This window comes from Podarcis liolepis (genome assembly GCF_965112155.1).
Source record: "Podarcis liolepis genome assembly, chromosome: 9".
NCBI classification, from domain to species: domain Eukaryota; kingdom Metazoa; phylum Chordata; class Lepidosauria; order Squamata; family Lacertidae; genus Podarcis; species Podarcis liolepis.
This window is the reverse complement of record NC_139564.1, coordinates 31068812-31094072: the sequence shown is the minus strand read 5'-3', so window position 1 is coordinate 31094072 and position 25261 is coordinate 31068812. Positions and strand designations below refer to the sequence as shown.

Sequence of the window (25261 nt, the reverse complement as noted above, 5' to 3'; positions counted from 1 at the left end):
GAACCTTGTGGTTTTCTAAACGATGGAACAGGAAATAATGACCCATTATTTCCAGGAGGAATGAGAGTGCCATCACCTAAACCCCATCTTCCAAGACCTCTTTTGGGCTTCCTCTGAAAGTAGGCATATGGAAATGTGGCATACTGAAACAACTGTAGTTTTGTCCTCTCTGAAACACGCTTTCAGGGTGCTGCCAACTGAGCATCTGTTATCGCCACAGGTTTATTCTGCAAGCGTGAAAGGAATATACCAGGGGAAAGGATTCTCCTGCAAGCTTGTTGGCTAGTAGTATAAGAATTAACACACTCCCACCATCTGTTGAATGAGACGCAGATTTTTTTTCTGCCTTAATTTTCTATTTCAAGGTGGTGGAAGTCAGCCATTCAGCTGGCAACCCTGAGTGCTTTTTTACATTTGATTTGGTGAAGGAGTGGGAACCTAACCAGCCTTGATTTCACATTGACTTAATGGTCAAATGTTGTTTTGTATATCCCCAAGGTCTGTGAGGGTTACATGTCAAGCTGGGCAAATCAATGTCGTTTTCTTGGGCATGACTAAGTGATAGTAGCTTTCAACTTTTTCTCAAATTCTTCAAGGCATGTTCTCTAAGGTATTCTCTGGCCTGTCCTTCTCAGACTGGTAACACCCGGGTCACAATACTGTACCGCACCACTTTTAAAGCTGCCTCTGAAAAGCACCATGGAAGCTTCAACTGGTGCAGAATGCCATCTCTAGACTATTTACCGAAGCTAACTGCTAAGGATACATCACTTCAGTAAATATATTTTTCACTGGCTCCCACTTTGCTTGTTTATGGGCTCAATTCAAAGTGCTGTTTTTGCTCTTTATACTCCATGGCAGGGATATCTAAAGGACGGTCTTCTTCCACATGAACCAGACAGATCTTTTTCTAAGGCCCTTCTTTTGGGGGCCCAACCACAGTTGGCATGTGGCAACTCCCTTCTCAGGCATATCTTCCTGGCACCTTCTTTGTAATCTTTTAAGTGTCAGATGAAGTTTGTCATGTTCTTTGTGCCTTTAATGACTCATAGTTTATTCTCACTTCTGTTTATGTTGTCTTTATCTGAGTTTCTAATTACCCTCTCTATTGTTTTATCTGCTGTTTTAGTTAGCTATCTCTTGTTGTTATGTTTATTGCATTTTACTACTTCACATTGTTAGCCGCCTTAAGGCTATTTGGCAAAAGGCCGGATAGAAGTGCTATAAATACGTATGCAAGCAAGCTGTCTAGTAAGTACCATAAGCTACATCTATTCATAGCCATTTGCTTTCCTCCACATTTCTGTAATTTACACCAGAGCAATTCTATTAACTTGGAAAGGATTAGTGTGGAGTTAAAGATTTGAAAATTAGAACTTTTGCAAGAGCTCTGCTACCTTGATGGCTGTGGATATTAAACTGCCTCATAAAAACAGACGGATGTGTGTCTTGTCAGGAAAAGCACCTCATTTCTGACTGCACTAATTTAAAAAAATCTAAAATCTGGTGCATGGATAGGGAATCTGTGGCCCTCCAGATGTTGTGGGACTACAACTCCTATTATCTCTGATCATTGGCCATGCTGGTTTGGGCTGAAGAAAATTTGGACATCTGGAGGGCTGCATGTTCCCCAATGCTCTCTAGTGACTGGTGCTGCCCTTTCCTCATGGAAATCTGGGTTCCAACCTCAGCTCATTCATGAACTCAACAGGGTTTTGTCACTATAAGTTGCCCAATTGTCAGATGAAAATAGCAGCAACCTTGGTTTTGACTTGGTAGTGAAAATGAGTGACACAACAAATACAAGTGAAAAAACGAAAGCTAGGCATTTGGAAGGAATGCACACACACAAAAACAAGTAAATGCAACTCTTTATGACAGGAAACAAATCATGCTTTAGCTGCCTTCAAATCATTAGTGTAAATGATTAGCAGACCCATGCAAAACTTTTGATTGTTCTTACAGTACTCATCATATAATAATGAATGACATTTTTAACAGTAGGGACAGGTGACTATTATCAGTGACTTTAGTCAGATGATCGGCCTATTGATGGATCAATATTAAGAAACTCCTTAATTTTGTCATAAAGGACCAACACCAAGGCACCGCCTGTCCCACGAAGTACATTTGAAAAGGCTCCCCGAAAAAAGGCATTTAATCCTTCCTGGTTGTATATCTTGAAAAAGCAGTCAATGGTTCCTTTGTACTGACGTTCAGCCTCTCCACTCTGTGTTAAAATAATTTTAAACAAAGACAGATGATTGGAAAATGTACATGCTTACTATGTGGCAAGGGTCTAATCTGGCATTTGGTATTTTTATAATTTTCAGTCTAGGGTCTGATATATAGTATTAGGCATTTTTGTAATTATAAGTCTAGAAACACCTCTCACTAATTTTATCTCTGTTTCAATATAAGAACCTTAATGAGTAAATGCTTCTCTGATGTAGTTCTCTGCAGCTAAATTTAGCAAGTCTGTGATCTTCTTGTGATGTTTCTTTTAAGCTTCAGAGTTAAACAAGGTCATGTCATTCCTCAGGGTGTTTTGAAGCATGCTGATTCTTGGATAATGTCTGAAGCATATTTTTGGAACATTGTTCTTCACTGCCTTTTCGCTGAACTTCACATGGTTCCCCACCCCCATCACCAACATCAACAAGTACCAATCTAGAAGTGTTTAGATTTCCCCAAAGTTGGTAGTATGGTTTTTTTTAATAGATATTTAAAAAAATGTGTTTGCGTCAAAATGTTTACACTGGAGAATCTAATTTTCTTAATCTATTTTTTAAGATAGATATTTATATTGAGACAGTCAAATAGTATTCCATATAAATCTGTAAGATATAAAAAATTAATTTCTCTTGCTTCCAAATTGGCATACATCCTTTTCAAAAGTCTCTAATGTTGGGGGAAAAAATCCAGAAGGAAGATTACATAAAATTACATAAGTTGTTTCTCTTTTTGCAAATAAAACAGCTGTCAGGCAGACCCACATTGCTGAAATACACAGACCTTCAAGAAAGCACACGACAGAGCTTGCATTCTTTGCACCACAGGGTGACAACAAGATGGTTACTGCCCCCTTACCAGCAACAGGAGAAGAATAAAAATAAACACAGAGACACACACTGCTGCTTCGAAATTAAACCATGAAAAAGCATAATCACCTGGTTTGCTCAGCACATCAACAGCCAAATACGTGTTTCTGACTAGCCAGCTGGGCAACCACACAAATCTGTGGTCAAAATGTAGGGTCCGAATGTAGGGTCCACATACCCAGGGAAATTCTCCCCCCCCCACCTGAGAGGGACCTGGTGATAGCACTTGTTATATGTGATATGCTATGCTGTGCAATTAGCTGATTGATAAAAATGGCTGCAGGAGCCTCTGCAAATGCAAATTGAAGGATGTCAGTGGGGGACAGGAGAAGAGTGTAGCTTTGAAATTTTTTTACCGTATATTTCCCCTCCTAGAATTCCCCCCAGGACTCTACCCTTCTAGATAGGCCTCCTGTGCATAGACACTAGCAAGTATATGTTGTTTACCTGCATCATCATGCGTCTTCTGACAGTGTCAAAGGGGTATGACAGTATGCCAGAAAATACAGTCACAGCTTGAGCTATTGCAAAAGATACGAGAAATGGTGTTTCTTTTGGATTTGGCAACATTCCCTAAGAAGAGAAAAGAGAAATAAGAATTCACTGGGGTATCTTGAGAATCTAAATGGAAAAAACAGATGCTGTCAAATCATTATATTGCTTCAGAATTCCCTAAGTGCATTGTATTTTGAATGGATTATTTTACATGGTCAGTGTAGTTGGAAACATATTCTTTTCTCCTTTTGTTTTACACTTTACACATGGCAAACAAGCCAAATGATTTTTTTTTGGGGGGGGAGGGGGCAAATAACATATATTAAGATTGCAACTTAAGCACATTTAACTTGTGCGATTGCAGCTTTACACGCTTCGCAGCTGGCCAGCTGATATCACACAAATTAAAAGTTAAAGTAAGCTCTCAGGCTTGCTTACTGGGCTTTGGGAAAGTCTCAAGTGGGCTCTGGGAGGCTCCTGCAAGATCTCTCGCAGTCCGAACGAGACTGTCCAGGAGCCTGGTTATCATCCCTTAGAGCTTAAAAGCAGTTTCTGTAGCAGGAAATCACAAGAGATTTACTTCTAAATAAAAATGCACAGGATTCATCTGTGAGGCACATTAATTAACTAAATAGTATAAATGTTTTAGCTATACATATGAGCATCCCCACGTCCAATGAATACACCGAGATCTTGATTGTAAGGGCTGCCCAATTTAACAGTCAACTTGCTTTCTCATTTTAAATCAACAGGGCAGCCATTGTGCGCAAAGGAGCATCATATTGCATCAGACCTTTGGGCTTCAGGAACCAATTAGTAAATTGGGACGAATAAATGTGTAGAAATAATTAGCTTTAAAACAAGTGTTATCATCAACCATTAGGTAACCACAGAGCTCCTCCGGATCATGCAGTAGATTTATTAAATTTATAAAATAATAACAAACTAAAGGAATACAAACCAAATTGGGCATGTCTTTTTATTTTTAAGTCTTAGCTGTTTCTGCAATAGGATTAATAATATCTTAGCTGATAGGATAAATACTGTAAAATGCATCCATAATAAAGGTGACAAATAATCCTTTTTTTTAATGGGAAAGGGTGAGTTTGATCAGAAAACTTACTTTTATGGTGTCATAACATCCAAAATAGGATGCCCGATATACAATGATCCCCTGTACTGAAACACCAAATCCTTGATATAGGCCGGTAATGCCATCTTTTTTTGCAATTTTACCAATACAGTCAGCAAGGCCTTTGAACTGTCGCTCTTCCATACCTAAAATGAAAGAGGAAATAACATAACTAGGGGAGCACTTTAGCTCTAAGAATTACCCACAATGAACAGGGGAACTATTACTATTAATTCTTTTATTTATCCTGTCCTTCTTCCCAAAGGAGCCTAGGGAGCCATATAAGGAGCCATAACAACAGGTAAAACATCATGGAAAACATATTTTTCAAAATAAATACAGCTGCTGAAAATCTACTACCCATCACATACTAAACAGTTGGGTTGAACCCCCCCCCCCCCCAGGTTACATCAAAATGATGTTAATGGAGGGAACAAATGCCTATTTCTAGGAAGGAAGCTCCATAAACTGGGGCACCACCACAAAGAAGGCAGAAACACAAACTGCCAGTCTCAGCACACAACCCTTAAAATATGAAGATGAAGCTCTTACCTTTTCCAATGTCAGCACCTAACCGGGTCCGTGCAAAGTCTAATGGATATACCACACACAATGAAGTTGCTCCAGCTGCTCCACCAGAAGCCAGATTAGAAACAAACCACCTCCCGAACTGAAAAGGAAAAACTGCTGAGTTCAAAAACAGGGCTTGTAACAATCCTCCATTTTATTTTATTTTATTACAAATACCTGAAGCAATGGTGCGATGACACAAGCCTGAAATAACTGGGGTTTTTTGCATTCCCAATGGCGACGCTTGAATAAATCAACAGTGTTCTATGGAACTTAGATTTGACGGCAATATTTTAGTTGAGGGAATTCAAGATGGAGTTTCCTCTTGCAAATTCCCATGAGAAAAATCCACAACTTGCGTTGCAAAGGGCGCACCAAACTCAAGACTTGGTAGCAAAACTTGGCTTGTGTGTAAAACAAATTTTAGACAACCTGAGGCTCTTTCCCAAAATCCATCCCAACACAAATTGTGCCATGAAAATTGAGTAACCAAGGAACTTCAAAGGGAGGCAGAAAGATGAAACCAGTGAATTATAATTCATCAAGAGGTTCAGTGTAGTCTCAAACCTGTAGTTTGAAGCAGGACAAAGTTGTTGTTTTTTAATTATTACACTCATGATAATTGGCTTACCAAAGCCAGGATGTCTGTGTTACCCTCAACTGTTGTATGAATGACCAGATTAAATTATGCAATTATCACTGTCACTGTATTTACTGCATTTCATTTACCTGTGACCACATTGTTTACCTTCTCCCCTTCCCCATGTGTGTGTGTATCTATTTATACACACATACATAACTCAGGATAACACTTCATTCATCTGATGAAGTAGACTGTGGTCCATAAAGGCTTCTGCCATAATAGAATATTTAGTATTTATGGTGCCACAAGTTATTTTTTAATAACTAGGTTAAGGCTGTGTTTTGAAGTAGAAGATTTTTTTTGTTTACATTCTGGGGGAAGGTTGAGTGGTAGTCAACTGAGTTTTATCAGAGTAGACCTATTAAAATTAATGGGCCTAATTTAAACAGGTCTACCCTTAACTTGGGGGGACGCGGGTGGCGCTGTGGGTAAAAGCCTCAGCGCCTAGGGCTTGCCGATCGAAAGGTCGGCGGTTCGAATCCCCGCGGTGGGGTGAGCTCCCGTCATTCGGTCCCAGCTCCTGCCCACCTAGCAGTTCGAAAGCACCCTCGGGTGCAAGTAGATAAATAGGGACCGCTTACCAGCGGGAAGGTAAACAGCGTTCCGTGTGCTGCGCTGGCTCACCAGATGCCGCTTAGTCACGCTGGCCACGTGACCTGGAAGTGTCTCCGGACAGCGCTGGCCCCCGGCCTCTTAAGTGAGATGGGCGCACAACCCTAGAGTCTGTCAAGACTGGCCCGTACAGGCAGGGGTACCTTTACCTTTACCCTTAACTTAGTTAAATATGACCCAGAATCTTTTGGTACTGGCATTTAGAACTTTACAGTTTCAATAGGAGTTATTACACAACTAACTTAAGCTAGATGGGAACTTCAATATTCAAGACACACATTGTTGAAACTATTTATTTGAAAATATCAGTGTGATAATATAAAAAAATCAAAAAGACTTTTACTCTTTGGAGCATTTATATCACAAAGTATGTCAAGATGTATTTCATGTTCTTTCAGAGTAAGAGCTTTAAAACTGAAATGGCTTACATATGAATACTGACAGAAAATGAGCATGCAATGCAAGGTATTAAATCCAAATGCAGAGTATTTGTAAATGGTCATTAAGCATGAAATAGTACCAGGTGCTTTAGACAGTAAGTTTCTGGCAATGCAGAAGGCACTGGGAGGAAAGAAAATGAACCAGCTTGTTAGAAAAAAGCCCTTAAAAATCCCATGACAATATCAAACAAAGATTACATAGCAATAAAAGATGTCCCCAAAATACATATACAGTGGTACCTCGGGTTAAGTACTTAATTCGTTCCAGAGGTCCATACTTAACCTGAAACTGTTCTTAATCTGAAGCACCACTTTAGCTAATGGGGTCTCCTGCTGCTGCCGCGCCGCCGGAGCACGATTTCTGTTCTCATCCTGAAGCAAAGTTCTTCACCTGAAGCACTATTTCTGGGTTAGCAGAGTCTGTAACCTGAAGCGTATGTAACCTGAAGCGTATGTAACCCGAGGTACCACTGTATAGTATATTATATGGCCTATAACAGCCTTTTTGTGTTGCTGAGGTGATTGTATGTTGTTCGATCCCCCTTCTCAAACTGATTCACAATGACCGCTCTCCACATCAAATGGAGGGCGCCCTTAGGGTGCCTGTGTGAACCCCCCTTGATCCTACGTAACTCCCGGCAGAGCACTCCTGGACTGCCTCTCCAAGTCGCAAACCTTGAGGTTCCTACCAAACCTCAGTTTAAAGTATCTATCGCAAATGGGGAGGCATAGCCAGGGAAGCGGATCAAGTGGGGTTGGGTCCCTTCTTTAAGCTGATTCACAAAATCCCCGTCACTTGGGATCAATTCACACATTTATTTTGCTCCATAAGAAATACTCCCACGCACATGGGAACGATATGAATCAGAAACAGACAGCGGTAATTTCCACAGCTGCAACAGTGCCTAAAAATTCTGTGTAAAGTACAATGTCACCTCACACTTTACTTTGATGTTGAAATCACGGCCTCACACATTACTGTGCATGAGTAGGTTTTTTGGGGGGAGGGGACAGCAGCCCAAACAAATATCTGAACTAGTCCTGTTGCTGAATGTGTGAACTGTTTCCACTGGTTTTTCTTTCCCCCCGAATATATACTTATAGAGCTTGATTTGCAATGGCACTTTCACATGCACAAATTTTCATGTTGTGCTGCAGTCACAGAGTGATGAACCACAGTGATGTGTAAACCTGCCCTTAAAGACTGCCTTTTCAGTATTCCTTTCGAAGGAAGCAGCTCTGCACTCTGATGGTGTCCTTTGAAAATACATGTATCTACCTTTACAGATCAAAAAAGCATAGCTGGGGAACAGTCAGTACCATCAGTGCTATTAACAAAAAACCATTTCCAAACTGCTGATTTACGCCTCTGCATACCATGCAACTGGTCAAGTCGAACAGGTTTGGAGAGCTCCAGGAAGAAGTGAGAGGGTTGCTTGCTCCACTTACTAAGAGCAATTGCTTTTTTCATTTTGGCTTAAAGTACCAGCTGGACTTTTTTTTTTTTAAGGCCTAATTCAGATAAAGAATGTCTTTGTAAATAGCATGATACTGAGCTTCAAGTAGGAACATCCTACACCAATAAGCTCATTCTTCAGAGTACAGACTTGCATTGCTCAAATAGCACCATTCACAAACAAGAGGAGGTATCAGCAGGCTTCAGTGAACTCCAAGGTTTGCAGAAGTACAACAGCAAAAATCACAGTAAAAACTCTAAGATGTAGCCCCAAAATATCCCAGTGAGGACTGAGCATGCACAGTAACTTTGGGGCACTGGCCTACTTGTAGGGAGGAGAGCAGGAATGAAGTATCCTGGAAAAGAGTTGGCAGTAACCCTGAACATTTTATTACAAGTCCCACTTGTCACATATGGTGGGCATGAATATTGTTCATGCAATTACTCATATTCGTTAGCTTTTTTTCTTAAATACAAATCCCAATGCCTCTTTTATACGCCACCTATTGAAATGTACTGTATACTATTAATAATTCAAAAGGATATCCCAATTTCTTCATGTTTGGACCAAGCAAAATGGTTTTGGACACATCAGCAATAAACAAAATGTTAGACCACATTTACCTGTTTATCTTTATCCACTCCAGCCATGAAAATCTGCTTGTATTTGTCCTTAAAAGCGAAGTTTAGGGCTTGAGTTGGGAAGTACCGGATAACATTGGCAAGATTGCCACGCCAGAAGCTGGCAAATCCTACAGACAGAAGATTAAAAAATGTACAGGTGACATGATCTTAAATTGTTTCTGTTGTATAACTACATGTTTATGTGTACTGAACTTGGACTTAATATGTTTGAAATGGTACTTGTGGAATAAGTGAATATAAGTGAATCCATAAAGAGTTCAATGTGCAGTGGTCATCCAATTCTTTCACCTCAAATCTAGCTCCCCTATAATTATGTACAACTGTCTCAGTACTGATTTTTTAAAAAGCAGAGAGAGATGCAAACCCTGGAAAAAACGGAAGCTCAGATCATCGATAGCAGTAAGCTGGATGCTATTAATCCTTTAAAGAGCCAGAGTTAGCAAATAAACAGCAGGAAATAGAAAGCACACTGTGATGGTAAGGTAAAGGTATAGGTAAAGGGACCCCTGACCATTAGGTCCAGTCATGGCCGACTCTGGGGTTGCGGTGCTCATCTTGCTTTTATTGGCCAAGGGAGCCGGCGTAGAGTTTCTGGGTCATGTGGCCAGCATGACTAAGCCACTTCTGCCGAGCCAGAGCAGCGCACGGAAATGCCATTTACCTTCCTGCTGGAGCGGTACCTATCTATCTACTTGCACTTTGACATGCTTTCGAACTGCTAGGTCGGCAGGAGCTGGGACCGAGCAACGGGAGCTCACCCCGTCGCAGGGATTCGAACCGCTGACCTTCTGATTGGCAAGTCCTAGGCTCTGTGGTTTAACCCACAGCGCCACAGATGTGATGGTAAAGCATGCTAAATCTGTATGTTTTATCGCCATCAAATATACAACCTAGTCTTAGTAAAATAGTACTGTACTGTACTGATGTTTTTTAGGTTATGTTTTCACCACCAGAGGGGGTGCTAAACCCATTTTAATAAGGAGTGGTGGACTTGGTTTTGCAGTACATTGGAGGCATACATGCATAAATTTTAAATAACCAGAATTAGCCAAACCAAAATTATTTTAGACATTCTGACCACTGTGCTCTTCAGGCTCAGGTGATCTTGCTAAGACTCAGGTGATGCAGTGTATTAGTGCCTTACTAAGTGAAAACTAGATCAACAAAAGGAATTATTTTGGAGGAAGAGTTTTGCTGAGAGCTGGGGAAAGTGAAGGCAAAACTAGGCTTTGAGGAAGATCTGAAGAGGCAAAAGAAAGGGAGATAGGCAGACTTGAATTAAACTACATATGTATTTCAAGAGGAAATACCACATAAAAAGAGCAGCATTTGAGAACAGGAAAAGTCGAACAAAGGGACAAATGGAAATGTTGAGGACCCCAGAAGCCAAGGTCTCACTGCAGGAATGTAAAGAGAGCTGAAAAGGAGCATGAAGCCAAACAATACGAAAGCTTGTGGGCACCAGTTAACTGGAAGGGGGGAAGGAGGGAGGAAGAATTATTGGAAAGATCTGAGAATCTTGGTTAAGTCAAAGAGGGCAATTTTACAGGATGAGTTTAGATCAGTGGAAAATGAGTTTAACATGCAAGTAAGATCTGTTCAAGACAAAACGTAGTCAAAGGATGGAAAAGTGTTGCATCTGCAGGCACCAAGGTAAATAATGGCAATCAGTAATGGGCACTCTATATATTCTGATGGAATACAAGGCTTCTGTAAACATTCAGTACGATGAAAGATCTTTACTGTTGTGACCACTGCAGTTGAGTACAAGTTGTAAGGAGAGGGCTTATACCTGCAGGACCAAATATTTAAATTTAAAGTGATAAGGAAAGTACTGTATTGCTTCCAAGACCAGTGGCTGTCAAGACAGGAGTGCAAAAGATAGTTATGAAAAAAGTGAAAACTAATGTTTTTGCTAATAAGAGCAAGCAGGGCATGTTTCCTGTTTTATTCAGTAGCTTGGCAGACCATAAATGAAGGGCATACTTTCAACATTTGATGAAGAATAGTAGATAATTATGAGATAATTATGTTCATTTTTGTGTTCATATTTTATTAAAGTTATGTAACTGAATGACATGGAAAATAAAAGTCTGAGCAGTTGGTAATCCATATTTCATTCAGCTTATAGAACAAATTTTAGCTTGCGCCCAACATTTAATATGACAACCTTCAATTTGTAGTGTTTAAATGAAGACAACGAAGGCATTCCTTCTCAGAAGAACATCTTCTATCATGTAAAATAACTCTAAAACGGGAACCAAATGTTTCAAGTTAAATGCACAAAGGTATCACAGTTTGAGAGTCATCAAGCCATGGTAAGAACTGCCAATTGTTTTGAAATATCTTCAAGATACATATTCCTTTACTAGGTCCAAAAGCTCACTTCACATTTAGGGATAACACATTTGTATTGTCCTATTTCACCTTACTACACAAACACTAGCAGTCTAGTTCTACACAGATTGGTCTGGTATGTCCTGCGGAGTTCAGTAAAACATTTCTTAATAAAAGTGGTTTAGAACTGCAGCTAAAATGCTCAGAATCTTTGTTTCATGATGTGGGCTCCAAATAAGCCAGGCTAAATATTTTGCTGGTAAAACAGACACTGAAGACACGCTAAACTACAGATTTAGTGCACATTAACGCTATATACACATAGCAAGGAAACAGATCCCATGCCTATTGAATTAAAGGTATATGGAGGTACTTGGAACTAGTTGTTTAGTGGACTTGTAGTTTTAGATTTGCTACTTTCCTAATCAAATCAGCACTGTAGTGGAATCCATAAACATAAAGAACTGCTTACACTGACAATCGTAATTTAAAAATATAAACCTTCGTACAAAACACCTTTAGAATTCAGCATAAATAGAGTAGCTGCACAAAAATACATGGCACAGGTTAGTGTACAATGTTATAACAATTATTTGGAGAAAGATAACCACCTATGAGATCTTCAACTATTATTCCAGGAAGTCAAATTAAGTTTCTATCCTACGCAATGACCTGGGAGTAAGTCCCACTGAACTCAGTGGGGCTTAGCTCCAAGCAGACATATCTAGGATCAGGCTGCACGTGTGGTGCAGTGGGAGTCTTGTATTTCTGTTGGTTAGAGAAGTAGGAGTATATATTACAGAAGAAATCCTTGCTTGCTGGGTGAATATATTCCCTGTTAGCTGAAATGTGAGCATGTTGTATTAATTTTGCATGTGTAGATAGGTCAGTATGAATTAGGGAAACCTGGCACAGTGGAAGCAGCCAGGAAGGTGATGGGAGTTGTACAATGGGGAGAAAGGACGTTAAAAGGATATTATGCGCTATGTACTCTGGAGTGTGCAACTGTTTGGTCAGAATGAAAACAATATAGGAATATGGAAGTGAGGCCTCATTGGAAGCACACAGCCCTTAAGGAAAGATTGGAAAAATGTAAAAGCTGCAATATTGCCTTGGAGAAACGAAACACACACACACACACACACACACAAAATTCAGAGTATTAGTAATAAGTATTTGTTTTGTGCTAGGTATTCAGAGAACTTAATAGCACATTTTCCCACAATCTTTACAACCACCTCAAAAGGTAGGCCAGAATTATTAGCCTCTTATTGCAGCTGGTGAGGGGGCTTGGCACAACAGAATTGCCGCTTATTTTGTTCACAGTTGAGGCACGATTTAAACAAGGGGCAAACGTTTGTGGCTCTCACACCACGCCAACCCTTCGAGGAGGGCCTATTCGTTGGGGAAGACGTACCTTGCTCCCGAGGGATGCGCACAAAACAGTCTACCATGCCTTTGTACTGTTGGTCAGCCCGGATCTGCTTGGACGAGGCCTGGACCTGCAGCAGCAGTTTCACGCGCTCAATGGGCGCTACTGCCGTCTTGGAGACAGCTGCCGCCACCCCGCCTATCATGAGGTCTTTCCCGAAAGAGACAGGGTCGAAAAACTGCTGCCCCTCTGCAGCCAGCATGTTGTCGACTGGGTGGGCACAGGGGTTTGGGTGGAAATGGAAGCCCCAAGTGGCATCCCCCAGCACCAGGCAACACTTCTAACTGCCACTGCTCAGGAAGAGCCAATGGAGTCCCCCTCCCCCAACCGGATCAGAAGCATGCATTCTCAAGCCACATGACCCGGCATCGCCCAATCACGAGAGCCTCTCTTCCTGGGCATCCCTTCTCCAAGAAGCTTCTGGGCCTCCTGGACTTGGAGGTTAGCAAGGGCCTAGCATTATGAGCAAGGAATAGGAACCTCTGCTAGCAAGGGCCTAGAAACCAGCAAAGCAAGGGACATTGCCTGAATCACAATGATGGGCTCATCCGAACGCAGTTTCTCCAACCAAAGGTTAACAGGTGTTCAAGCTCTGTCTGCCGAGCAAAAAAACAAAAGTTTGGCTGGCAAGATATCCCACGAGGGCTCGTGGAATGCATTTTAGGACTAAAATATTTCAGATTGGCTTTTAAAGGCGGCTCCGTCGTTACTCTAGGGCCTGACTCAGTCAATTCCCATTTAATCCAGCATTTCTTGTTGCATTTCTTAGAAGAGGCTTTCAGCAGTGTTGTGGGTTCTGGAGTTATGCAACAATAATTTAATGTCCAAAATTTAGTGGTACAAAAGTTAAGAGGCCATAGGGGCTTTATTTTTATTATTTTGGAGAATTATGACCAAGCAACTCACAAAGCTGTTAAGATTACAGTGGTGCCCCACAAGATGAATGCCTCGCAAGACGGAAAACTCGCTAGACGAAAGGGTTTTCCGTTTTGGAGGTGCTTCGCAAAACGAATCTCCTATGGGCTTGCTTCGCAAGACAAAAATGTCTTGCAAGTTCCTGCGGGTTTTTTTCCCTCCCCCCCTTTTCTAAGCCGCTAAGGCGCTTATCAGCTGATCCGATAAGCTGATAATCCGCTAAAAGACGCTAATAGCGCTAATTAGCGCTAATCCGTCAATGGGCTTGCTTCGCAAGATGAAAAAACCGCTAGACGAAGAGAATCACAGAACGGATTCTTTTCGTCTTGCGAGGCACCACTGTACCTGAGGCAAAGATGGGGGAACCTCAGCCTAGAGTTCCCATCATCCCCAATTGTTGGTTATGAGTGGGGCTAATGGGAATGATAATCCAGTATGTTTTAAAAGGCCACAGGTTCCCCATCCCTGGCCTAGGAGATATTTCTACAGTAAGAGAAGTGATGTTTCCAATGAAGTTATGCAATAATTAGTAAACATTAAGAATGAATGCAGTAAGTGGGAATCTTGTGTGAATGGTGCAAGAGTCTTCTGCCAGCCCCATAATATCAGCTCACAATTAAGTAGATGCCCTTAACCCTCTGCAGAGGCTTTTGTGCATATAGGGAGCTTATGGGGAAGTGGAAATGCTGGTTGTGTGACCTGCCTGCTGCTTGTGAAATGTTGTATACAGTCCCATGAGAGAATATAAAAATACATGAGATCACGTTCTGCAAATATGTCTTTATTGTAAAAAAATAAAATAAAAAAGTTTATACAAAGTTTTTGAAAACAAAATGGTTATTTCCTTCTGATGTTTGCCGCAGAGCATCTGCAATAAGGGCAATGTTACTTTATAACAAGTAATGCTTATTCATTCACATAATTATACATAACATCATTTACTGTATAAAATATTATAGCCCTTTAATGTAAGGTAGTCTTTTTCCTCTCAACCCTCCCCCCCCGCCCCCTGTGTAAGATAAAAATCAGAAAACGTTCAGGGGTTTTTTTCCACCCCCACTGATCTTTAATACATTCCATAGCATGTTTAGAATTCTGTACCCTATGTAATATATTAAACATTACACTCCCTTAGTTGAAGTCCAGAAGTGTGTGTGTGAAACAGTTCTATACGGCTGTTCATTTTCACAAAGTGCCCCACAGATCGCTGCCCCTGCCCAACTGCATTTTTAACCTGAGGAAAGTATAACATGCTTTGAGCTTTTAAACCTTGCAAGAAAGAAACTCAGCTCTGAGAATACAGATCTACATATGGTTCACATATACAGACCCTTCTTGATCACAGTGCTTATGTGCAAAATTTGTTGCAAGGCAGTAAAGAGAAAATCACCACTTGCTTAGTTTTTTTTTAAACAAGTAATTTGAAAAGTCAGTCAACTCAGAATACTGTTGAGGACATCCATGTATTATTATAAACATTTGAAAAGTTATTCATCGAGTTTATTCTAGAGGAAGACTTCAAAGAGCATCCAGGACAAAACCATAATTTAATTCTTATTTGTGTGCCTTAAGTGTGTTGGAAGGTTTATGATGTATAGCTAAACAAATTTACAGAGCTAAGCCAAAAGATAGCTTAAAAGCCAGTTCAACAGCAACCTCTGTAACTGAGTCATGAAAACAGACATAAAACTCCCGAGGCTTGGGATCTATGAAGAGTCTCCTGTAAAAAAAACAACACAAAAAACACTTTGTGTCAGAACAAGATCTTTAGGCTATTCTAAAAACAGTCCGTACTTTTGTAAGGGTTTAATAAAGAACTAAAAATGGAATAACTATACAGCAGTACGTGCTGAGCTTTCAAAATGTTCTTTGCTAGGTATATTTATGCACACTGAATTGATCCTCTGCTACGTTTTCATCCTTTGTGGTACAAAAGTTAAAAATAGATAGCTGCATTAGGGAAGTGACTAAGACCACCCATGTAAAAGATGCTGAATTACAAACTTTGGAAAACAGAAGTTTTGAGGATTTGGGCAGTCCATAAAACAGAAAAAAGGGTATTATTGCTCACTCACCCCACAACCCAGTACATTACAGTTGGTGGAGGTTTCTTTTGGTCCGTCCAGTTGTCAGGAGAACATTCAAACAACACCCCATGTTCTTTCACTTGATGTAGGCCAGAATTTGCTTTTTTGCGGTCTGAACTTCTATTACCTGCAGTCTTTTTAGTCTGTAATGAAAAACAAGAAAGTAAATGGGCAATGAAATTTGAATTAGCATTATGAGCAAGGAATAGGAACCTTGCTTTCACTGTTTGTGATAAAACATAGATCAAATATTTTCTGAAATGTTATGACTAAGGACGTTTTTACACCTTTTGATAAATAGCTGTCCACACTGGCTGAAGTCACACATCAAATTCAACCATAGTTTGTTTTTAACTAAGGGTTAATGTGACCATACAGTGTACTTGGTGCACACTCCTGAAAAGTGCTAATTTTGCAGTGTCAGGAAACAAACCAGAGTCTGGCTTTTTGTGCTGTCTGAACATGGGCTCATTGTTCATTTCTCTCCAAACAAACTATAAGCAGTAAGACAAGAACAAACCTTGGTTACTGTTCATGGATTGAAGAGAGCAACCACACTCAGCACTATTTTTCTATAAAAAGAGGTGCCAGAACCCACCATTACCACTTCCCTGTTCTCTTATAATGGCAATGGCACCTACTTGAGAAGTGCCGGAACTGAGTTCTGGCAAGTTCTGGCTGAAAAAAAGCCCGACCATGCTGGATTCAGACAGTACAAAAATCCAGATTCTGGCTTGTTTCCTGGCAGTGCAGAACATTTCAGCAACATGCATCAGCACAATGTGTCTTCACATTAAATCATAATTTGTTTTAAACTGGTTTAATGTGATGTATGAACCAAGAAATAGCTACAGCTAGAATTGAAAAGAAATTTTCAGACTCAGGAGATATAACATTACTCTGATTTCTCTTCGAAGTTGAATGTTTGCTTCCAAAGCAACTTTGCTGCAGACATAAAGAATAAAACTAGGCATGGTGCCACAGCTAAGGAAATGTATATACTGAAGAAGATGATCATTAAATATACTTCTCAGTTGGATTTTCTTACTAAAGTTAGCATTTGAAAGAATTCACTTAAATCACATTTTATCCACTTTGTTCGGCCCTCAGCTTATATCAAAAAAGGTTTTATCTGTGTTACATTAAAACATTATGTAAGCACATGTCTATTTTTGACATAATCACATGCATCAAATTTGAGATTAAAAATACATATAGTAAAACAGATATAATTTTCATACATAGTACTGACCATTGTGCTAAAGCAGTCCTGATTAAAGAAAGTTGACAATGCAGCAGCCTGGTTCAGGTGTAACATCAGACCACAATAACCAAATCCTCTCTTGATTTCATGAATGGTAGAATCAATCTTTCCAGGGAGCTTAAATTCTGTGTCTCAACCTAACACAAATACCATAGTTTTTTTGATAAAAGGACATGCCATAGCATGCTCCAAACTTAGTGCTCCCCTCTCTTCTTTCCATCCTCTCCTTGTACTTATGAACTGTAGAAAGGTGTGTGTAAGCCCAATACTTGCTACAGCTCATTATTGTAAAAAGAAACCATGGTTTGTTGTCATATCTGAATGAGACAGAGTGAATTACTTGGAAGTACAGACTTTATAAACTCCACAAAGTCTGGCTCTACCATTATTTAAATTGAGATCATATTTCATTAATAAACAGTTAATTTTGTCATAGTAACGCAGTTAAAAAGTTAAATTTATTTTAAAAAGTGAATTTATCCCCATTTTAAGAGAAAAGAGTTATGCTGCAATCCTATACTCACTTATCTGGGAGAAAGTCCCATTGAATTCAGTAGGGCTTACTTGTGAGTAGCTAGGTAGTCCCTTCTTAGGAACAAAAGAGTTTCCCCATAATTAACGATAATGATGCATACTTCACTTGTCATAGTTTGTTGAAAAATGGAACGGATGGAAAGGCAACAGCGATGGAAATTCTTGATGAGCTGGGGATGGATAGTTCCACTCAGCTGTGCGACTTCAGCATGTGTTGGAGTGATAAAAATTCCATGCATTGTTTCTAGAGAAATATAGTGGAAGAGAGTGTTTTCAGGACCAGATGTCAACCTTCAAAAGCAAAAGAAAATAGTTAATCAACCATCACCTTTTTACAATTAAGAACACAAATCCTACTGTGCAAAGCAAACCCATCAGCTGCAACATAGTAAGAAATTTTCCTAGGGCGTGGCTTGTTTCTATATTAATTGTGAACATAGATAGTGCTTTATTGAAATAGTCATGTATGTTCTGTCCTAAGAAGCTGGTGACTTCTCTTAAGATTCCAAGCTATTCTGTTTAGCTGAAATTAAGTTAGATTTTTTTTGTAGGATTTGGCATTTGAACCAACCTGTAGCTGGGTCACAATTTTATTCCTTACAGTTTCAAGGAATTTGGTCAAATTAAGCAGGGAAACTCCAATTTTGCTGATAGTCTACCTGCTGACAGTAGAAACAACCAACTTTTTGGTTGGATTGTCCGTGGAGGAAGAGTGGCTTAAGACAGCAGATGAAATCAGCTGTTTATTCTACTTGTCATTATTAATGTTGGGTCGACCTTTGTGTCCAGACCCTCAAAGTCCCTCTTACTTCTCAGCAAGGCCACTCCTAAGTATAGTCCATTATGGCCCATGCCCAAGTATGAGATGACAGCAAGATCCACTCTTCACAATCTCCCACACCAAGCATAAAAAGTTGCCCCAGCAAAAGTACAGGGAACTGGGCCTAGCTCAAAAGGATTAGTCAAACAGTTAAGTTATTTAAAGCAAGAGTTTATAAGAAATGTGCAACAACAGTAAGAAACCTGTACTAGTAACAATTAACAAACATTTTGTGTGGCCCTTTTTTTGGTCAGATTCAATCCTAAACAAATGTAATGAAATACTGCAATGGTTTGCACACAAAAAAAATATGCACACTAGTGAAAAGCTTGTGTTTTCATACCAGATTCCCAAGGAAAGCCTAGAAAAAGAGCTCTTCCTGCTGCCCCACATAGCTTAAGTGGGGAAGGTGAAGAAATCATGGGGAAGTTTCCTGTGTGGAGGTGCATGGTTAGTGGCAATTCATTCTAAGGAAAAGTGTGTACACTCGCATAGCACACTGGCTAGCCAACAGCTGTACACCTTAATGTAGTTATAAAGATGGGCTACCAGCCACACAAGGACATTCACAGCTTCAGAAACTGACCACTTTCCAATAGGCAGTCTAATAACTGGCACACCAGCCTTATTTTTTTATTTGCATACATCCACACACAAAATATTAATGTAGCCAGAAGCTAAAGAACAAAAGTTAGTAACACCTTACTTCATAACATGATACAGTTCAGCTTCCTTATCTGTAAGGTTCTTTTTGAGGGTTCCTAAATTAAAAGGATTTGGAAGAATATTTTTCTTTTTGGCGATCTGAAAAACAAGCAGAATTAAAAGCTCACAGTAGGTGTGTGATTCAGATTTTAACATACAAGTACCAAGGCTGTAATTAAAAATATTAAGCTAGTTCAGCAATTCACATGCTTTCTGATCCTATGCTGAGCTATCAAGTGACATGCTACATTATTTTTGAAAGATTTACGGTTATTTTCAAAACTGTAATTGTTTTTCAAAACCAACTTGAACAAACCTTCTGTTACAAACTGTTTTGTGCTCTTTATTGGAGAGGTGGACGGTTGTAGCCAATGAAGTCATACTTTGAGTAAACCCAAAGAAATAATGGACAATACTAATGTGTGTTCACAGATTTCAAAGCGTCTAAGTATAATTTAGTTGCATACAACTCAGAGCTTTTAGCACAAATACGTATTATGCAGTTTTAATAAATTATGCGGATCAGACTAAACTGATTTGATGCCTATCAGAATTAAAATTTCATGCTTGATTCTTGTTGTTTAGTTTGGAATTTAGAAGTACTGTACTACCAAATGTGCATTATTTTACACATACTTTTGGTTAAGTAGTGTGGAAAAACCTTTGTAGGATAGGTGCTGGGGGGAAGCCATGTGAAAGAAAAAGGAACTCAGCTGAGTATTTATTGAATACTGGCAAGAGAGAGGAACACTTTGGTAACTTCATCTCACAATGACGGCATGCAAAGCACCCTTGAAACAGGGTTATACAACTATGACAAAAACCTTCCCATTAGAATACATGGCACACCCATATACATAACTCATTTTTGGCAACTCTCACTTCTCCAAGCTGTGCTTATGGATGGAAAATAATTTAGGAGTTAACCCAAAGGAAGTAAGACTGAGAAGCTACATCATGGACATGAACCACATCCTCCCCTTACACTCAGGAAGTACTCCTTCAGCTTGCTTTCGCTGTTTGTGCCAACACATTACTATGTGGGAAACATAATTTTAAGAAATTATTTAGGGAAAGAAAGAGCATTACCGTAAACAGACTATTACTTCCATCAAGTCGTCCAGGACCTTTCAGTTGCACAGGATTTGTATTAAGGTTCCCACTTCCTGCTTCAGGGCTGTTGCTATCATTGTCAGGCATCCCACTATTTCTTAAGGGACTAGGCTTACGCGTCCTTAAGGAAGAATCACTAAATGGCACTTTTTTACTTGCGGGAGTGCCTGCTGTGTACTGCAGTTTGTTGAGAAAAGACAAGCTGGTCAAGCTTTCCAGTTTGTCCCGCGATGCAGGGAGGAACCAATCTACACAGGATAGCAGTGGAGTGGAGGGTGATTCCAAACTCTCATCTATGCTGAGATCTATTCCATCCAACTGAAGGATAGTTGCTTTGACCTGATCCACATATATGCAATCTGGCCCCGGATTTCCAATGGCCTTGGAAGCACAACCTCCTGCTTCCAACAAGACACTCAACATAAAGTGCCTCTGAAAGAAAAAGGGAAGAATATGTTTGTTAGTGGGATGCCATTTTTCAATGCCTGTGACATTCAAAAGAATACAGAAAAGCCAGAACAAGCAAGAGTCAAAATCTCAGAACTCAAATCAGAGAGCAAAGCAACTATCAGAAATAAAAAAATAACCTGATTTACAATGACAGGGATAGTGGCAACCAAACTTTTCTAGTGGTATAGTACTGCAACTGAGTGGGTATTGCATCATGTCAGTATGTGTGCATGTGCTGTGGGTTACTTGAAGCAGGACCTCCTTTGTTGACCTGACACAAAATATATTTGAAATAACTTGAGCAGAAAGGAAATGCTCATAAATGACATATATGGAACTTTAGCACATGCTCATTAGAGCATGCATTTTAACAGAAAAACAGCTGCAAATGTACCAACCCCCCCACAAAACTTACCAGACCAACTATGAGTAAAAAGTATCTTGCTCTGGGTTCTTCATACCCTTCAGAAGATGCTTCACATGCCTGAAGATGATGTTGTGGAAACACTTCTCGCCATATTACCAACTGACCAATGCGCTGTTCTGCTGCCAAGGGCAAGAGGCAATAATGCCTGCTATACAATGCAATATCAATTAAATCCTCCTTTGGCAAGTGATTACTAATTAAATATCCCTGAATTAAAAACAAAGAGACAGCACAGATTCAAGATATAATATATAACCAGTTTCTTTATTCAAAGAGTTTTCTGGCTGCAAGGGTTTGGTTTTATTTGCGAAAGAAATCATAGCAACCAGGGAATGTTGCCACATTGCCTGTAACCAAGCAATGAATCCACTGGATTCCCAAGAAACCCAGCTTTCAATATATTTAAAGACAAAACCTCTAACCTCAAAGGCTGCAAAGGTGAACTTTGAAAAGATGAAGCCATTGATTCATAAAAACTCTGAGACTTGGAGGTCTAGTATAAAGTTTTGCCTTTTCATACCGAATTATTCCCACTTCCGTGGACTTAGGCTGCATTGCATACCATACATTCAAAGCACATGATTCCCAACAAAGAATCCCAGGGACTCTATATTGGTAAGGGTTCAATGTCTTACCTTGTAGAAGAGACATGAGCCCAAAATTGTATACTGTCGTCTCATGTCATAGTAATCTTCCGACTGTAAAACAAAACAATTAAGGCACCATTTCAGATTTCAGCTGATCCAAGGTAAGCAATTTGAGCATTATACAACACTGTACTTTAATTCCTCATGATAATTTCTTTAAATGGCCAACAGATGTCTTCCAGTAGTGATACATAGACACTGAAGAAGTTTGAAACTTCTTTCTAGAAGTTCTAATTTGTCACAAAATTACCAGTTATTTTGTCAAGCTGATTATAACCAATATAATCAATCAATTTAGATTCATTTTCAAAAGCTATCTTTGTCAGAACAGAGTTCTTTTGCTTTCTAATTTGCAGCTCTTGCCACCAGAGGGACTTCTTCCAGCACAAACAGCAAAACAGCATAGCCTTTCATATGTATACGTAGTATTGCTTGAAAACTTGTGAAATCATGTTTAGAATAAAAGCCACAAGGGGAGAAAGTGAGTGAAAGAGCTAGAATAACTGTTTTCTTTATGCCTCAGATGTACATATTTACAGTTTACTAAATCAGAACTGCTTTAATTAAAATGAGTATTAATCGCATATTACATTTACTTCAGAATAACTCGATCACTTTTTGGCACATTCAAGTTCCCTGAAGCAAGTTTTAAAGTTTCCTGGAGAAACTGCAATACTTTATTATTAGACAGAAATAATAAAATATGTCTAGAGCTCAAAAGAATGTATCACAATGATTACAGCATGTACACACAGCTTCTGACAGTATATGTAGCACAGGCAAATACTGTTTACTAGTAATGTATTCTGCAGCAACCATTGTACAACAGATAGTTGTAATAATCCTCAGTTTTTAAAATTATATTTTCTTTTTTTCCTGTTTATAATGGCTTACAGATAAGTAAACATAGATAGTTATATTTCACTGCCTCCTACTACAGAGCCTTGCCCCACCTTCCCTCAGTGGATCCAATATTGGCTAGTTGTCACCAAATCTCATTGATGTCCAGAGGGAGAGACAAGCAAGCACTGGCTCTGGCTGCCCTTGCATTTCACGCTCTCTCAAAGGCAATGACAGTAAGGAAAAGCAGAAGCCATTGCTTCCCTGCTTTTCTCTCTACCTTGAAGTCAGGTTGGGGCCCAGAGGAAAGGGAACAAATGGGAGGTGGCTGATCCTCCCCTTCTGAGTCAGAGAAAGAAAGCCGCAAGAAGGAACAGCTAGGCCAGGGGTCAGCAAACGTTTTCAGCAGGGGGCCAGTCCACTGTCCCTCAGACCTTGTGGGGGGCCGGACTATATTGTGTGGGGGGGGGGAATGAACAAATACCTATGCCCCACAAATAACCCAGAGATGCATTTTAAATAAAAGGACACATTCTACACATATTATTATTATTATTATTATTATTATTATTATTATTTAAAAACACGCTGATTCCTGGACTGTCCGCGGGCCGGATTGAGAAGGCGACTGGGCTGGATCTGGCCCCTGAGCCTTAGTTTGCCTACCCATGAGCTAGGCCATGGGGCTGCAGATCTCAGGCAGTGTCTTCCTGCTGTGACAGGGGTTTCAGTGGGCTTCCAGCAGTGCCCCTGACTGTGGCCCTGAAAGAGCTAACGAGTGTGTGTAAAAAAAAAAAAGGTTCCTTACTAGTTCTGCAAAGTCTGCCGCCTCCAACTCACTCAGAGCTGTATCAATTTCTACCTGAAAAACATTAGCAAATGAAAACATTAAATTTATTCCAAATAATGACGAAGCCTCCTAGGCATCTCTCAGTACTGAGACAATAGTACACAGTACACAGAGTCACCAACAGATGCATATGGCATTTCAGAACCAGAGCAAAATCAGGTTCCAAACTCTTGTAGAATGCTATAATCAGGGTCAAAAGAAAAGCACCCAGTGGTTGCATACTTCCCCCTTCAGAAATGAAAGAAAAATATTCTCTCTCAGTCTCCTAAACCCACTGTTTAATATAATAGACATGCCAATCTCACTATTTTCATGGATTAAAACAAGGCATGAAGTTCCCTTGAAATCTGGCAAAGCTTTAGTATCCAGCTGAGTTATTAGAAAAAATGTTTTTCACTCAGGATTTAGTTTTTGTCTCTATGGAAATTTTCCAAAACATTCTCACACATTACCATTGTTTCACCCAAGAAGTGTTAAACTTGCACACTTCAGGATCTAGTGCGTTACAGTAAGTTTCATTAAGAAAACCTTTTATTTATAGATCTTCATAATCATTCCATAAGGTACCAGCCAAAAATATGTTCCACAGTGAAAAGAGCTTAATTTGTAAGAAAGCACTTCCTGCAGAGTATGCGAACAAGATATCCTAGTGAGAAAAATTAGGTTTAAACCAGTGCTGCCAGAATTGCCAGCTACACAGTTGGTGTTCAAATAGTTAGTTTCTCTGTTCTTCCTAATCTCCAACTGAAAACACTTCCTGTCCCATGTAGGCAATCAATTTTTCTCTGTGGGTTTTTTTTCCTCGTTTTGAAACTGCTGTTAGCCTTCCACTTAATAATGGGATAAGTAACTTTTATGGCAAAATTACTCTTTTAACTGAATCTATCAAAAATATAAAACTTCGCACTACAATTTTATCACTCCAAAAACTAGAGAAGGGTTATGCTTTTAACAGACAATATTATGGGAACTGAGTTGCGCATAGTGACCTTTTAAATAATTATTAGTGCATTCACTTCACAGGGCTAAGTATTCAGAAATACAAGCCCAAATATCTTTTGAGCTACACATTTCTTTAGAGCTGCCCTTTAAATCTCGGATTTACTACTGAAATTCATACATACACTACGCTAGGTTGTGAGAATGAAGTGTGCCTGATCTAAAAGTTTTGCTGAAGTGGGCAAAAGTCTGCCCTGCCATTCCCTCTTATGCAGGTTTGTGCCCCCCTGCTTGGCACTGAGAGAAGCAAGGCTTCATGAACTTCCTTCTCTTGGTTGCTGGGGGTGGGGCACACCATGAGAGGGACAAAGTATTTCTCCCGTTTGTGTCCTATGCAGGGTTCCTTCTCTCAGTGGCAGCAGCAGGAGCCTTTCTCCCTCCCCTGCTGCTGCAAAAAGGAAGCCTTACGTTCATGTTCCGGATTCTTACCTTCCTCTTCCTGGGGTGGGTGAGGGGGCAGGCCTTTCCATGGCCACCTACCTCTTCTAATAAGCAAAACTGTCAGGCACACCACATCAGGGCCTGACTTCTCCTTTACGTTCCTGCTGGTGCAGCAGGAATGTAAAAGAGGAGGAGTTAAGCTGATGAGTTGTGCAAGAGAAAGGTGTACATGCTCAGTGAGTGATCCCTTACATTCTGGCTGGGTTGTGCTTATTAGAGAAGGTGGGTGGACAATGACCCACATCTTATAATAAGCAGAACCTGGCTGGACCATAAGGAATGAATGAGCTTGTGCTTCAGCTGTTG

The 25261-nt window shown here is 39.9% G+C and overlaps 2 protein-coding genes across 4 annotated transcripts in view; both read right to left on the bottom strand.

The window, feature by feature from the left end:
• Positions 1–1859: 1859 nt before the first annotated feature.
• SLC25A31 (solute carrier family 25 member 31) lies at positions 1860–13192 on the bottom strand. The gene is made up of 6 exons (XM_083460358.1): positions 12849–13192; positions 9074–9201; positions 5281–5398; positions 4720–4874; positions 3549–3674; positions 1860–2230 (listed from the first exon to the last, which is right to left on the bottom strand). The coding sequence occupies exons 1-6, from the start codon at positions 13063–13065 to the stop codon at positions 2030–2032; spliced, it is 945 nt and encodes a 314-aa protein (XP_083316484.1). The 5' UTR covers positions 13066–13192; the 3' UTR covers positions 1860–2029.
• Positions 13193–14543: 1351 nt separating this feature from the next.
• The window catches only part of INTU (inturned planar cell polarity protein), a 30501-nt gene continuing 19783 nt past the window's right edge, over positions 14544–25261 (bottom strand). For 2 of the 3 annotated variants that reach the window (XM_083459417.1, XM_083459416.1), the window contains exons 9-16: positions 23474–23527; positions 21814–21876; positions 21167–21385; positions 20278–20733; positions 19190–19287; positions 17765–17954; positions 15854–16008; positions 14544–15498 (exon numbers count right to left, since the gene is read on the bottom strand). In XM_083459417.1, coding sequence (XP_083315543.1) covers positions 15387–15498; positions 15854–16008; positions 17765–17954; positions 19190–19287; positions 20278–20733; positions 21167–21385; positions 21814–21876; positions 23474–23527 — 1347 coding nt within the window. In that variant the 3' untranslated portion in view covers positions 14544–15386. Of the gene's footprint in view, positions 15499–15853; positions 16009–17764; positions 17955–19189; positions 19288–20277; positions 20734–21166; positions 21386–21813; positions 21877–23473; positions 23528–25261 lie in introns of those variants that run through there. The other variant, XR_014515779.1, reaches the window with a different exon arrangement.